Below are 12,405 nucleotides of genomic sequence, written 5' to 3'. Positions count from 1 at the left end.
ATGGTTGGGAGCGTATTTTGAGATGAGGCGGTTGAAGGGATAGATAAAGAATCTGGCGAGAGTGTGTCAATAGGAGCTGATTGTACGAAGGAAGGGAGATGTGAGGAAGAGTCAGTTTGGGAGGAAGGGAGGAATGTTGAGTTTAGTAAATGAACAGGAAAGGGAGTAGGGGCGGCGGGTAGTGGATCATGGTTGACAGTACTTCCCAGTGGTCGTATAGCTTCCATGGTGATTCAATGATAGTTTAATCGGAAAGTATAATTGATACTTGGGAAAAGTTAGAAAGAGAGAATGAAGGAGGGAGAGAGAAAGAGAGAAAGGGGGAGATATTTTGATGGGTATCTCTGAAAAATCAGCAACCGGGCGATCTGTGCGTCCGGTCACTCGGTGCGAGTCGGTGGTAGTTTTCCTGTTGGCATTTCTCGGATCCGAAACATAGTACATAGCATGTAGCATGGTGCACGGCGTATGACTTGCAACGTAAAAGTATCCGTAAAAGCAGTGACTTACAAGTGGAGGAATCGGAATGGGTAAGCTGGCATATTGGCTAAAGTGTTGTTAGAGCTACTAAACACTGACAACGCTGCATGCTGCATGTTGCACGTCATGCATCAACATATCAACTCTTCATCTATCCCTAGAATGACAGGCAAATACAAAATCTACCATACAGCAAGTCAAGTACACGATCAAGCGTACAAGTGTCATTATCTATGATATCAACCCTTTAGCCTGACGATGATCTGTCGTATTATACGTAATCAGGAAAGGGGGTGATTCAAGCATGAAAAGGACTCAACCATTGACGGGAGCCAAGGATGAAGAAAGGACAGGGGAGAATGTCAAGGACACAATCAAGTCCCAACATCTGTATCTAATCCTAATCGAGACTTTTTAGCATCACCATTTACTTCATCCTCCGCTTTCCTCTTTTCTCCAACTACTGTCGTACCTATATCTCCGCCTTTGTCCGATCCATTTGATAGTACGTGTGTCGTCGAGACCGGACCCTTAGCGACGGTGAGAGGCGTCGGAGTGTGTGATTGTTGGACGGTATGAGATGTGGAAGTGGGTGGTGGACCAACATGGGGAGTTGAAGGTGGAGGACGAACAGTTTGAAGTGTCGGATTAGACGTCTGGACCGTGGTCTTCGCGATGTTTGTTGATGCTCCGACTTTGCTTGATAAAACGGGGGTTGCGCTGATTTGTGTGGAAGTGGAAGTGGTGGCGATGGAAGAAACAGTCCCAGGTGTAGAAGTTGACGCAGGTATCAAAGTCTTGTTCACAGATTTCGAATCGTTTACACCTATCGAGTTACCGGTATGGGTCGAGTTCACTCTAGCCGTATTAGAGGCACCGGTAGAAGTTCCAAAACCCAAAGGTAATTCCCCTGTTTGCCAAATCTTTCCAGCAACAGTTAAATCTAAATCCTTTCCTACCCTCTTGATATATTCGAATAAAGCATGCACGTTCTCCCCTATTATATCAATCTTCTGTTTCGCTTGTGAAACATCCGCAATAAGTTTAATAACTTGTACTACACTAGCGCCTGGTGGAGCTGGACCAATTGGTAATCTCTGTAAACTTTTATTTTCTGGACCTTTATTACCTGTTCCAGTCAAAACACGTTGAGGTGGACGAGGAGTTACAGCTGCTACTCTTGATGCTAAAGTGGAATTCAGATTTTGTTTCGCCGCTGCTGTTTTAGGTAGAGGAGGAGCTTTCGCAGCGTCAGCTCTATATTTATTATCTAACCATGTTGATAATACTCCAATAGCGACATTCGGTCCTAAACCTCTTAATTGATTCAAAACTTTATCTTCTATCTGTCCGAAAACACCTGGATCAAGAGTGAGGGTAGTACCGTCAAATACGAATGGCATAGGTTGTCCACGACTATCTTTAGCTTGACCCATATTACGTGATCGTAATGCCGGTGTTATGGGTTGAACGTCAACCATGACTGTAGTTGGTTTCGGAGGTCTGGGTGGTGGTGGTCTGACTGGAGCGGTAGATGTATGACTTGTAGGCATAGATCCAGGTTTTCGAGGAATTTGATTAGATGTAGAATTTTGTGATTGTGATTGAGTTTGAATTTGAGATTGACGATTTCGTTGAGCTTGTGCTTGTGCTTGTTGTAATTCCCATTGACGTCTATTTCTTTCATTTTCAATTTCTATTTGTCTTCTCTCTCTTTGTTTCTTTGAATCAACACCTTTGATCCTATCATCTCCATTAGCGCTTCCACCAGCACCTTTTGATCCATCCCTCTGTTGTCGAGCTTCAAATGCTGGACCTTTCTTAGCATCAATGATCCAAACACTACCTTTACTCTCAGGATCATCTGTAGGTATACGTGGTACACGAACGAAAACATCACTGAGAGATAAATTATGTCGGATGGAATTTTGCCATTCAGTATCCACGTTGAGACGATACCATTCCCATTCACCAGCTATCCAATTGCAGATTTCACCTAATGTACCTCTTCCTCTTGGAAGATGTAAAAGGGCTTTGTAGATTATACCGGCGTAAGTGTCGGGTGGTTTGATAGGTGAAGGACCGATGAAGTATTTTCCATCCAATCCATATAATGGTCCGGGAGCGGGACGAGGTCCAGAACCAGAAGGAGGGATAGGGACGTTGACTATGATATGTCCTGGTCGACCGGGTGTTTCGGGGAGTGAAGTCATAAGGAACGGTCTTTGAATCTCAGGTGGAGGAATCACGGGTCGAGGGTTGACGCGTTGAAGGGATGGATTAGAAGTGTCAGACGGGAGAGGTGGACGAGGAATTGTGGAAACCGATTTGAAGGTATCCTCAATTTTCGCTTGAGGAGGTAAAGAGGTAGAAGAGGAACCATCCGTCGTAGCAGGTGAATCTGCCGCTGCATTTTGAAGCTCCGCAAGTTTGCCTTTCTTAGCTGGCTTCTTGGCCGCCGGTTTCTTCTCCGGACTTGATCTTTCTTCTTCCTTTTCAACCTTCTTGCCGCCTTTCTTTCCTTTCCCAGCAACTACTGGCTGTTCTTCCTCTTCCATCTTCTTTCCGCCCTTACCTTTTCCCTTCCCAGTTCCAGCAGCGATAGCTTTTCCTTTGACACCATTCTGCTTCCGATACTTGGGATCATCATCAGGTGAATCCCCATCGTCTTTCAGCTTAGCGCGAGCAATCCTCAATTTCACCTTTGGAGGAGGCTTGTCAGGTGGGTCCTCAATTTCACTCTCACCTTCCTCATCTTCATCCCCACTCTGACTTCCGCTATCCTCAGAGGAAGAAGAGGTGGATAAGCCCCAATCAGAGTTCGAACCGGAACCAGAACTCGAAGGAGGTTCACCGTGTAGACCCAGACCATAACCGTCGGGAGCGGAGAAGGCGCCAAAGGGGACTCCAGCACCGGGTACCCAAAGACGGGTGTCATAAGCTTCGGGGTAATAATGTGGAGGAGGATGCGGGTCTGCGGGCGAGGGAAAGTATTCTGGGGTGTCGGGACTGGGAGGAAGTAGGAATTGGAATTGTCTACCTCCCATGTTGATAGTGACGCTGATTGTCAGATTTGTCCGATACACATCCATCCCTTGCCTACTCCATGTCTCATTTCCCGCGTCGAAACTTGTCACTGCAGACAAATATTTGGTTCAGTGATCGCGCTCAAATTTTGGGAAGGGGCATAAGTGACAACATCAAACATGGGAGTGGAAGCAGAAGGATTCAGGCGAAAGCATGACGGATATTGGGGATCCACAGTTTTTCGGGAGCAGAAAAAGGACTACTCACCCATGAGCAAGAGGGACATGTGACCCTTTGAACCTATACCTGCCATCAAACCAAGCGCCCTGTCGTCCATAAACATCCATACAGAATTGAGCATGATCTTGACACCAATACAGTCTGGCGTGATTACGCGACACACGTTTCTCTCGTCCTAGATCAATGTCAACTTGGTGGATGGTCTCCGGATCTGGGGTAGCGGGTGGAGGAGGACCAAAGTTTTCTTCTAGAGGTATGTCAGGGAGATGTTCGCTTTCGATGAGCTGTGGTTGTGATTGTGGTTCTTGACCACTCTGCTTCTTGTCAGCTCACATCACATATGAACATTCCGTGAGAGACTTACCAATGTATTGCCGACCTTAACTTCATTCAGCGGATTGGCTGCTTTTGGGGAAACAGCGTCGATGGGAGTATGAAGCGAAAGTTCTTGTTTTATCTTCAAACCATGTTGTATATCTTCTACTAATCCGTTCGATGACACAACATGTTCCAACTCTTCCTTGACCTTAGCATCTGCAGCAAAAGTGGGTAAATTAATCCCAAGTCCCGATTCATGAATGATATTGACAGAATCTTCAACAGCCCCCATTTGTTGAGGTGGTGCTGATTCATATTCCAATGGTGTTGATAACTTCTGTACAGGTCTAGCACACCTTCGACCAATCATCACATCCTCTTTCTGAATATAATAAGTGAAACCATCTTCTTCCAAACCGAATTGAAGTTTATAATAAGCTTGACCAGGTTCGATAAGTGCTGGATCAGGTTCCATCCTTGTTAACGATACTGGCCAAGGTCTTGATTCGGTCTCTGTAACTCCTATTCCGTTCCCCTCCCCAGAGATAGGTACATCTTGGTTTCCCATATCGTTCATCTTTGTTTTCTCATCAACATGATCTCCATTCATTTCTCGTACCCTCATTCCAACTCCGGTATTCTCTGATGGACCGGTGTTTGAAAAGGTATCATTGATCCATTTGGTAGGGTTCCTAGGAGAGATCGAACGTGGTCTACTTGGACCTGCTTCTGCTGAAGAAGAATGAAACGGTTTGACGCCTGAGGGAGAGATGAGAGGTTGTGGGGGAATTTCAGGTAATTGATCATGGTCATTCGAGTGAGAGTGGGGAATGGAGTATGATAAAGAAGTATGAGGTTGAGAAAGACCATGGGTCATGTTTGATATTCCAACTCCATTCGGTCTACCTGGGATTTTCTTATCTCAGGTAAGCTTCACGACTGATCAACGAGGCTATCCCACGGATCTAGGGGTGTGACAAGAAGAGGGGGGAGAAGCGTGGTATCGTCTTGTATTCTATAAATGGGACGATTGGACGATGTCAAAAAGTCTCAAATGTCAAATGTCCTCTATCTTGATATGGTGATCACTCGTGTCCCGATGAACTTGAGCTCTATAGATGGTAGAGAAAAAACGAGTCGGTGAGAAGAAATGACTGTGAATATAGTCGAGGAATGGGAATGTGAATGTGAAGTGAGAGGGTGCGTATGTCGACTACAGAAAGGATCGAATAGAAGTGGGGGGTGAGAAAGTGATGTCGAATGAGTGGCTTGAGAGACTTCTGGCTTGTCTCCAGAGAATTGCGAACAAGTTCTGAAGTATTGATGGAAAGAGTCGGAGGGAGTAGAGAGGAGGATGATCTTTGTTGGTAAGTCGGTAAAGTTTGTCCGATGATGCGACCAGTGAACCATGAACCAGTTGGCTAGTGACTAGTGATGCAGTTGGAACTCGCTTCGATTCAAGCCGGGCCTCACTACTCTCTCCTCGTTGTTTTCACCCCCTTTTCTTAAGTCGTTCCTGTGGAAACAGCGATAAGTCAAGTATGAATCGAAGAGTAGGAGAGGGAATGTGTCAAGTGTATGACGGTTCAATACGTTATAAGAATGATATATGGGTGTGTGAGTAGAATAGACGGACAGAGGGCGGAAGACCGACGAAATCGAGCAAATCGTGAAATCGATCATCAAAGGGAAAATTTCAAAACACGGCGAAAACCGCAAACTCACCAAATTTTTACCGAATTTGGTAAGTTTTCAACCAGTTTTCGTACTGCGCGTTTGGTGAGACTCGTACTTTTATTCTACACACCGCTTTACAAGTCATACCTCCGGTCGGTAAGAACGACGTATGAGACATGAGACATGAGCACTAAATGAGGCGGATTGTGAGATACATATAGAACGAGGTATGAAAACGTGTAATATGAAATGCATAAAATGACATAAGTTCCGTAGTACATAAGCTCTAAAGCTCTATTGTTGTAAAACCTCTACATGAGGGTGGTATGTGAAATCGTTTTCTGACGGAGGCGACGATGAGGGAGATGTGAGAGAGGAGGATAAGGAGAGAAGGGATTATATACATGAGGAAAGGAGCTGGTAGATGAGACGCGAAAAGGTGAGGATGAAAGCCCGGAAGAGGGGAAGGAGCAAGGACCACTCCAGAAAAAGTTTACTCATCATCTCTCTCTTCCAGACCCCATTGCCCCCTTCTCAATAGCCAACACATCCCTCTCCAGTTGACTATTCCATAAAGTATCAAACTCATCATCACTCCCATCCTTCTTAGACCCTTGTGACATTATCGGGACATCATCGGAATTAGGTACTAACACCTCATCATTGCTTTTCATCCTCACTGATACTGTAGGGGGCGTCGTAGGACCGTTTGTCGTAGGTGCTGTAGAGGTGGAAGTTGATTCATTGTCAGAGATCACCACCACCTCCTCTTTTGTTTCTTTCCTGAAAGAAGATGATTTCGAGGGTTTAGACAATGGATTTGAAGGATCGATGATGGAACTACGAGAAGGACCGGAGATTTTGTCACTTGACATGGAATCAACAAGAGGTCCCTCGGAAGTGGTGGAGGATGTTTTTGAAAAGAGTTTTTTAAGACGTCTTCTCTTATTTTTGAGGGTTTCGTCTAATGAAATGAGAACTTTCTCAGCTTCAGAACCTTCTTCTCGGAATCGCCATCGACCATATTCAGAACTTTGTTCTCGAACTTTACTTGCGTGATCGTAAGCCGCGTCAAAGTTCATATCGACCGTATCGGAGGATTCTTGATCGAGCATGATGAGTAATATGGCGGTTTCAGGTATGAGAACATGGGTCATAAAATCGTTTGTTGATAGTGGAGCCCAGAGGTCGCCGTGAGGATGGATGAGAGATGGAGAGTACCATTTGAATAAGTACCGGAAATGACGAGTGAGGATTGCTCGACCGAGGGAACCGTAGCTGAGATTAGCATTAAGACAAAGACTTTTGAAGTACGGGTGGAAATGATGGATATGGGCAACGAAGGCTGATGTTCTCCAGTCGAACGACCCGAGAACGAGAAAGAAGAATATAAGTGGGGAAGGGACCCGTGCGAGAGATAGTTTCAGAAAGATCGGAGAAGACAAGCAATAAGCGACAGCCAGAAGTGAGGGGATATAAACTAGGGAGAGGCAAAAGTGGCGAGATAGAAGACGACCCACTAGCCAGGTATGATCCCCTTCATTCCTTCTGGCGTTTCTTTCCTCATCCCCCATCTAGTTTTCCCCACCTTTTCAATCTCTTCAAGTTCCCTGTTAAACACTTTGGAGATCTTCGGTTCCCTTATGATACTCATGATTCTGTCCCAAATCCACTCATCCTCTAAACGTTGGTCTATCTTAAGAAAATCGATCGTGGAAGGATATCCTGCTCGCAATCCGAGAGGAATAACAGTGATCTCTGCGTGATGTTGGGCACATAGCTCAATAGTCTGTTGCCATGGTGCTTTACGGGCGTCTGGATTACGAAGTGTAGGATGTAGAGTGGATATTCGTGAAATGCGTTTGATGAGGTCGGTGAGGTATTTGCTTGGTTTCAGTGGTAGGGGTTTGTCGCAGTACTGGTTCATCAACGGGCGACTCTCCGGTAAAAAGAATACCAAGAGTTATGAACTAGGTATATGAGATGAAACGGAGAAACTCACATGACATAAATTTGTTTTATGTACGAAGGTTTCTGAAAGATTAGCAACTCTACTGGGAGAGAAGAATCAAAGACGGATACACTCACCACAGTATTTGGATTCTTCTTCTGATAGCTCATTTATTCCGTCATACTCCACACTGAAGTCTTCAGGCATAGGCGAAACGGGCGATATCGCTCTACACCGTCAATCATTTCTCTTCCCGAAAACGATCGCTTTGACGATATGAGAGCTGTGAGTTGGAGGGTTACGAACTCACCTCGTAGCCCTATCCAGAACCTCTTTTTGTTCTCTCAACCGCCTATCTGCCTCTCTCTGCTGTTCGCTGTTCTTCTTCAGATCCTCAAAGAAAGCGTCTGCCTCTGCAGACCTTTTGTATATCTCAGCCTCCACCGCCTTGATCGCTTGGATCTTTTGAGCGGTCTCTGCCGCGAAGAACTCTGATGCTTCTCGGCTAGTTCGATCGTATCTATTCTCCTTTTCTCGATCATCTTCCGATTTGGATTGCTGCTTGCTTTTTTTCTTCACTTTGGCATTTCTCTCATCATCTGCCCTCGGCGCTTCATTTGACATATTTGCGGCTGTCGGTTTCCCAATGACTTTCATCTCTTTCTCAGCAGTTCTCACCGGAAGTTCATCCCTAGCTTTCTCTCTTTCTTCCTCCTTCCCTCCACCATCCCGGTCCCTACCTCGCACATCCTTCCCAATCGGTCTTGATTTTTCCACCTTTGACCCTCCCGCGATGTCCTTGCGAAAGTCAATCGATTTTTTGACGACGGTAGATATACCTGCTGTGCTTGAAGATTGCGAGCTTGTGAGGGTAGGTGAAGTAGACCGTTTCTTGACTGGTTGTGATGAAGTTAGAGAAGGAGATGGGGCTCGTTTCCGGAATTCTGGACGACGTTCTGGACGATGGAGATTGGCAGTACTTGGAATTTCCAGTCTCTTTTTCTCTTTCTTCGTTCCATTATTTAGGACAGAATCGGCTCGGGAGGTAGTGATAACTGCCTGTTCATTCACTTTCGAAGCAGCCTGGACTGTTGGAATATAAAAGTCGTTCCTCTTCGGTGGTTGATGCCTTCCCTTGAAATTTAAAGAGTTCGTTCGCGTATTCTGATTCCTATATCCTCTCCCATCCCCATTACTTCCTCCCCTGACTCCACCCTGACTACTCCCACCACCACTACCACCTCTTGTCATCTTCTGATTCGTTGCATCACTCCCACCTGTTCTCATATGACCAGGTTGATCCTTTCCCGTTTTCCTAACACCAGTTTGACTCATGTTTACGTTCTCACCATCATTCTGACTTGCACTAATTTTACCACCCTGAGTTGAACCAACCTTGTCCCCTGACTGAGACATTTTCACACTTTCCCTTACCTTGCTCCTGACAATCTTATCTGTCCTATCTGCTTGAGAAGTCTGGGACGATTGTCTCGAGCTTGAAGTAGGTCGTATGTTCAGTTCATCCGAGTCGCCTGATTCTCTCCTCTTACCCTTTTTGGCACTATCGAGGGTGAGAGAGACCATGGAAGGTGTGGTCACACCGTTGATTTTCGTAGGAGCCAGATATCGTCGAGGAGAATCAATTGGCATTCTATCGAAACTGTCGTCGCACCCATCATCGTTGTCGTCAACTACGATGCACTTATGGTTTGACCGATGGAGAGTAGAGTTGGTTGGGAATTCGTAATCTTCCGGGATGTTCTCGGGTGGTACGTGGTCTTCCCATCTGAACTTCTTTCTATCTTTATTTGAGGATACTGATGAGGTTGATCGGGGTGACATTGGTCATACGAGATAGGTGGTCAGGTGGGGTGGTACTATCTGTACATACGAGTAAATGCAAGAAGAGGGGGTTGAGAGTGGGTTGACTTTTTAGGCACGGATGTCACGTGGTTCTTGTGGTGCCCCTCCCTATTCAAACACCAACGGCATGATTGTCGAACTGAGCTGGAATGGGTAGTATTTTACTAGTCGATCTATAATAGATCTATGAGTAAGGATAAAAAGTATATCACGACGTGGTTTGGTCGTGGTCACATGTCAAGTCTCTCATCATTGCCCATCCTTATATCACTATCAAACGGTAGATGCATGAATTGTACTGAAGTAAGGGATGATGAAAATTGCCACATGCCACAGTTGATCGCGACAGCCGGTTAATCCCGACGCCAAGAAGTAATCACGCTGTCGGGTCTCAGATCTCAGAAATGTCAAGGGCAGTGCAGAGGAAGGGCGTGCAAGGAATCCTCGGACCCCTTCGGCGTCGGAGGTGAGGACAGGGGAAGGGGGAGAATCAGTATAGGAGAGAGAGGAAGAAGGGTGTGGCGGAAGTGCGGAGGCGGAGGCGGAGACGAAGAAAGTTTGTTAGGCTTTGAATGTCATACGGTAGCATTGCGCTATTCGCCTATTGCCGGCCATTCGCGGAAACAAAAAGGGATTACATAGGAACTCTCTAAAGGAATACATACACCTCTTCTACTCTTTGTGAAAAAAAAGAGACTTGGTATCTTCTTCCTACCTGTATCATTGTTGATCTTTTTTCTGGCTTTCACAGGTTTTGATCTCATCAAAAAGCTACTTGTTTTCATCAAAACGTCATGGCCGCTTTACCGAGTGAGTGAATGATGTATCACCGAATCACCCTAGTATCCTCCAAAACTGCGGATCGCGTATCAGAACCCCCTCCCCCCCTTTTTTTTCTGCCAATCTTTCCTTGATCACTTGACTCGTGTTCTTTTTCTCATTCTTTTCCATGTGAACATCGCTAACCATGTCTCTTTCTCCTTCCCTAACACCATCTACCACTCCTTCATCGTCCCCTGATACAGGTTCTGGATTGAGTTCCATCTCTTCATCTACAACTTCATCCATAACTTCTTCTGCCCCTCCCTCGTCTACGTCATCCTCGACTTCAAGTTTATCAACCACTTCTTCAACTTCATCGTCGACTACCTCCAGCTCGACGTCAAGTAGTACGAGTAGTATCTCCAGTACATCGAGTAGTACCAGCAGCAGCGTTTCCGCTAGTGACAGTTCGAGTGCTTCGACCACTTCGAGTGTTTCAGCCACTAGTTCCCCTAGTCAGACCAGCTCGTCAGGTACTACAAGTCCTAGTAGTACACTTCCCACTTCGTCAGCTCCTACTTCGACACAAGATACATCGACTCATTTTGTGTGGGTCATATTGTGCTAGGTTATCTTGAGATGCTGACGAGCAGAACGAAGACCGTGACGGATGGTTCTGGTCGTACTCACACTGAAACTTCTGCCGTAGCTTCTGGAGGAGCCAATGGGTCCGGTCATTCCGGTGGTGGTACCAGTGAGTCCATTCTCTCCTCGTGTCCCGATTCGCTTCCTCGCCCATATCTCTCATCATGTCGATTTGACCTACGGACATGGGTTTCCCCAGCACTATTCGGTGCTGATCGTCAGATGTCGGCGCTATCGTCGGTGGGGTAATCGGAGGTCTGGCAGCTCTCGCCCTTCTCGCTTTACTTCTCTTCTTCTGCCTTCGTCGTAGAAGAAACCGTCAACCCGCATTCGACGAAAAGACATTCGACCCGACTCGTCATTCCACTGCTGACCCACTGGACCTACTTGATCCTTCCGTCCCTGATATGGCAGTCGCCGGTCAAGGAGCTCGAGTTGATCCTTTCCCTTACCAACCTAACCCCCTTCCTTCCAATGAAACAGGTGGATGGGGCGCACCGGAAACTACCAACATGGTGTACGATCCTTATTCACATGCCCCAATGCAAATGCCAGATGCGAGGGATTACATGACAGGTTACGGTAATGGGTTGGACGGTGGATATGGGGTCGCGGCGGGTGTTGCAGCAGGCGCAGGAGCTGGTTATGGAGCCGCAGTCGCAGGTGAACATAGGAGAACCTCAAGTGGTCATTCGATCCATTCCCCAGTATCTCAATCTTCTGGACCCAGTTCGGCGGCTTTGGCGAAACAACGTGAAGCGCAAGCTGAGAGACAAAGATTGCATATGACCACTTATGATACTCCTGGAGGTAGTGGGACCGCGGAGACGGGTCCGGATGGGGTGAACAGGAGAGCTAGTCAAGCGTTGAGTGAGGGGAGGAGTACAGTTTATCAACATACGGATATGGCAAGTATGCCGGATGATGATGAAGGTGGTCAATCGGAGATTCCTCCGGAGTGAGTCTTGATTCTTTTTCCTAACTTGTTGTTCATCTGTCATACCTGCTCTCCCTACCTTCCGTGTCCTCCGGGGATTTGGTTGGAACAGATTAGAATACGTGGGTCACGAGGATTAATTTCTGACCGATAGATACCATTCCATCCCTCGCACGTAATTAGTGGGGTTTGGTAAAGGGGAATATAGATGAGATATGGGATATGTCATATGAGATATGAGGTATGGGATATGGGACATTGTCTGAGTAATGATTAGTGAGCCGATGGAATATAGTGATCTACTTTACAATCTACGAGGTTATCGAGCTTCCGATAATTCTTCGATGGATGAGCTCTACAAAGATAGATCCCACTGGATCTCTTGCGGTTCAATTTCCTGCCCGAGACACTTAGTCACTTCTTCTGGTCAAGCATATTCCACACATGCAGTATCACCTCATCTCTCTTTTCCACATTACTCGTGATATTAGCTATAAAGTGTCTT

At 46.2% G+C, this 12,405-nt stretch overlaps 3 protein-coding genes across 3 annotated transcripts; 1 reads left to right on the top strand and 2 right to left on the bottom strand.

The window, feature by feature from the left end:
• Positions 1–593: 593 nt before the first annotated feature.
• Positions 594–5,668, bottom strand: TREMEDRAFT_74012 (uncharacterized protein). The gene is made up of 3 exons (XM_007005176.1): positions 4,112–5,668; positions 3,775–4,064; positions 594–3,540 (listed from the first exon to the last, which is right to left on the bottom strand). The coding sequence occupies exons 1-3, from the start codon at positions 4,940–4,942 to the stop codon at positions 855–857; spliced, it is 3,807 nt and encodes a 1,268-aa protein (XP_007005238.1). The 5' UTR covers positions 4,943–5,668; the 3' UTR covers positions 594–854.
• Positions 5,669–5,974: 306 nt separating this feature from the next.
• On the bottom strand, positions 5,975–6,735 carry TREMEDRAFT_57076 (uncharacterized protein). Its single transcript, XM_007004957.1, has one exon. The coding sequence runs from the start codon at positions 6,615–6,617 to the stop codon at positions 6,243–6,245; it is 375 nt and encodes a 124-aa protein (XP_007005019.1). The 5' UTR covers positions 6,618–6,735; the 3' UTR covers positions 5,975–6,242.
• A 3,505-nt stretch (positions 6,736–10,240) lies between these two features.
• On the top strand, positions 10,241–12,259 carry TREMEDRAFT_74010 (uncharacterized protein). Its single transcript, XM_007005175.1, has 5 exons — positions 10,241–10,366; positions 10,582–10,927; positions 10,972–11,072; positions 11,186–11,921; positions 12,055–12,259. The coding sequence occupies exons 1-5, from the start codon at positions 10,351–10,353 to the stop codon at positions 12,077–12,079; spliced, it is 1,224 nt and encodes a 407-aa protein (XP_007005237.1). The 5' UTR covers positions 10,241–10,350; the 3' UTR covers positions 12,080–12,259.
• The last annotated feature ends 146 nt before the right edge of the window (positions 12,260–12,405 follow it).

This window comes from Tremella mesenterica (genome assembly GCF_000271645.1).
Source record: "Tremella mesenterica DSM 1558 unplaced genomic scaffold TREMEscaffold_6, whole genome shotgun sequence".
In the NCBI taxonomy this organism is placed as follows: Eukaryota; Fungi; Basidiomycota; class Tremellomycetes; order Tremellales; family Tremellaceae; genus Tremella; species Tremella mesenterica.
The sequence above is the reverse complement of the archived record's forward strand: the minus strand, read 5'-3'. Positions and strand labels throughout refer to the sequence as shown.

What these genes read in the sequence shown, in the direction of transcription:
- TREMEDRAFT_74012 (XM_007005176.1), bottom strand. Translation starts at nt 4,942, where the DNA reads ATGACCCATGGTCTTTCTCAACCTCATACTTCTTTATCATACTCCATT. An exon ending in TTAAGGTCGGCAATACATTG is followed by an intron (nt 4,065 to 4,111) that starts GTAAGTCTCTCA and finishes GCTGACAAGAAG; the next exon opens with CAGAGTGGTCAAGAACCACA. An exon ending in CATGTCCCTCTTGCTCATGG is followed by an intron (nt 3,541 to 3,774) that starts GTGAGTAGTCCT and finishes TCTGACAATCAG; the next exon opens with CGTCACTATCAACATGGGAG.
- TREMEDRAFT_74010 (XM_007005175.1), top strand. An exon ending in GATACATCGACTCATTTTGT is followed by an intron (nt 10,928 to 10,971) that starts GTGGGTCATATT and finishes GCTGACGAGCAG; the next exon opens with AACGAAGACCGTGACGGATG. An exon ending in CAATCGGAGATTCCTCCGGA is followed by an intron (nt 11,922 to 12,054) that starts GTGAGTCTTGAT and finishes TCTGACCGATAG; the next exon opens with ATACCATTCCATCCCTCGCA.
- TREMEDRAFT_57076 (XM_007004957.1), bottom strand. Translation starts at nt 6,617, where the DNA reads ATGTCAAGTGACAAAATCTCCGGTCCTTCTCGTAGTTCCATCATCGAT.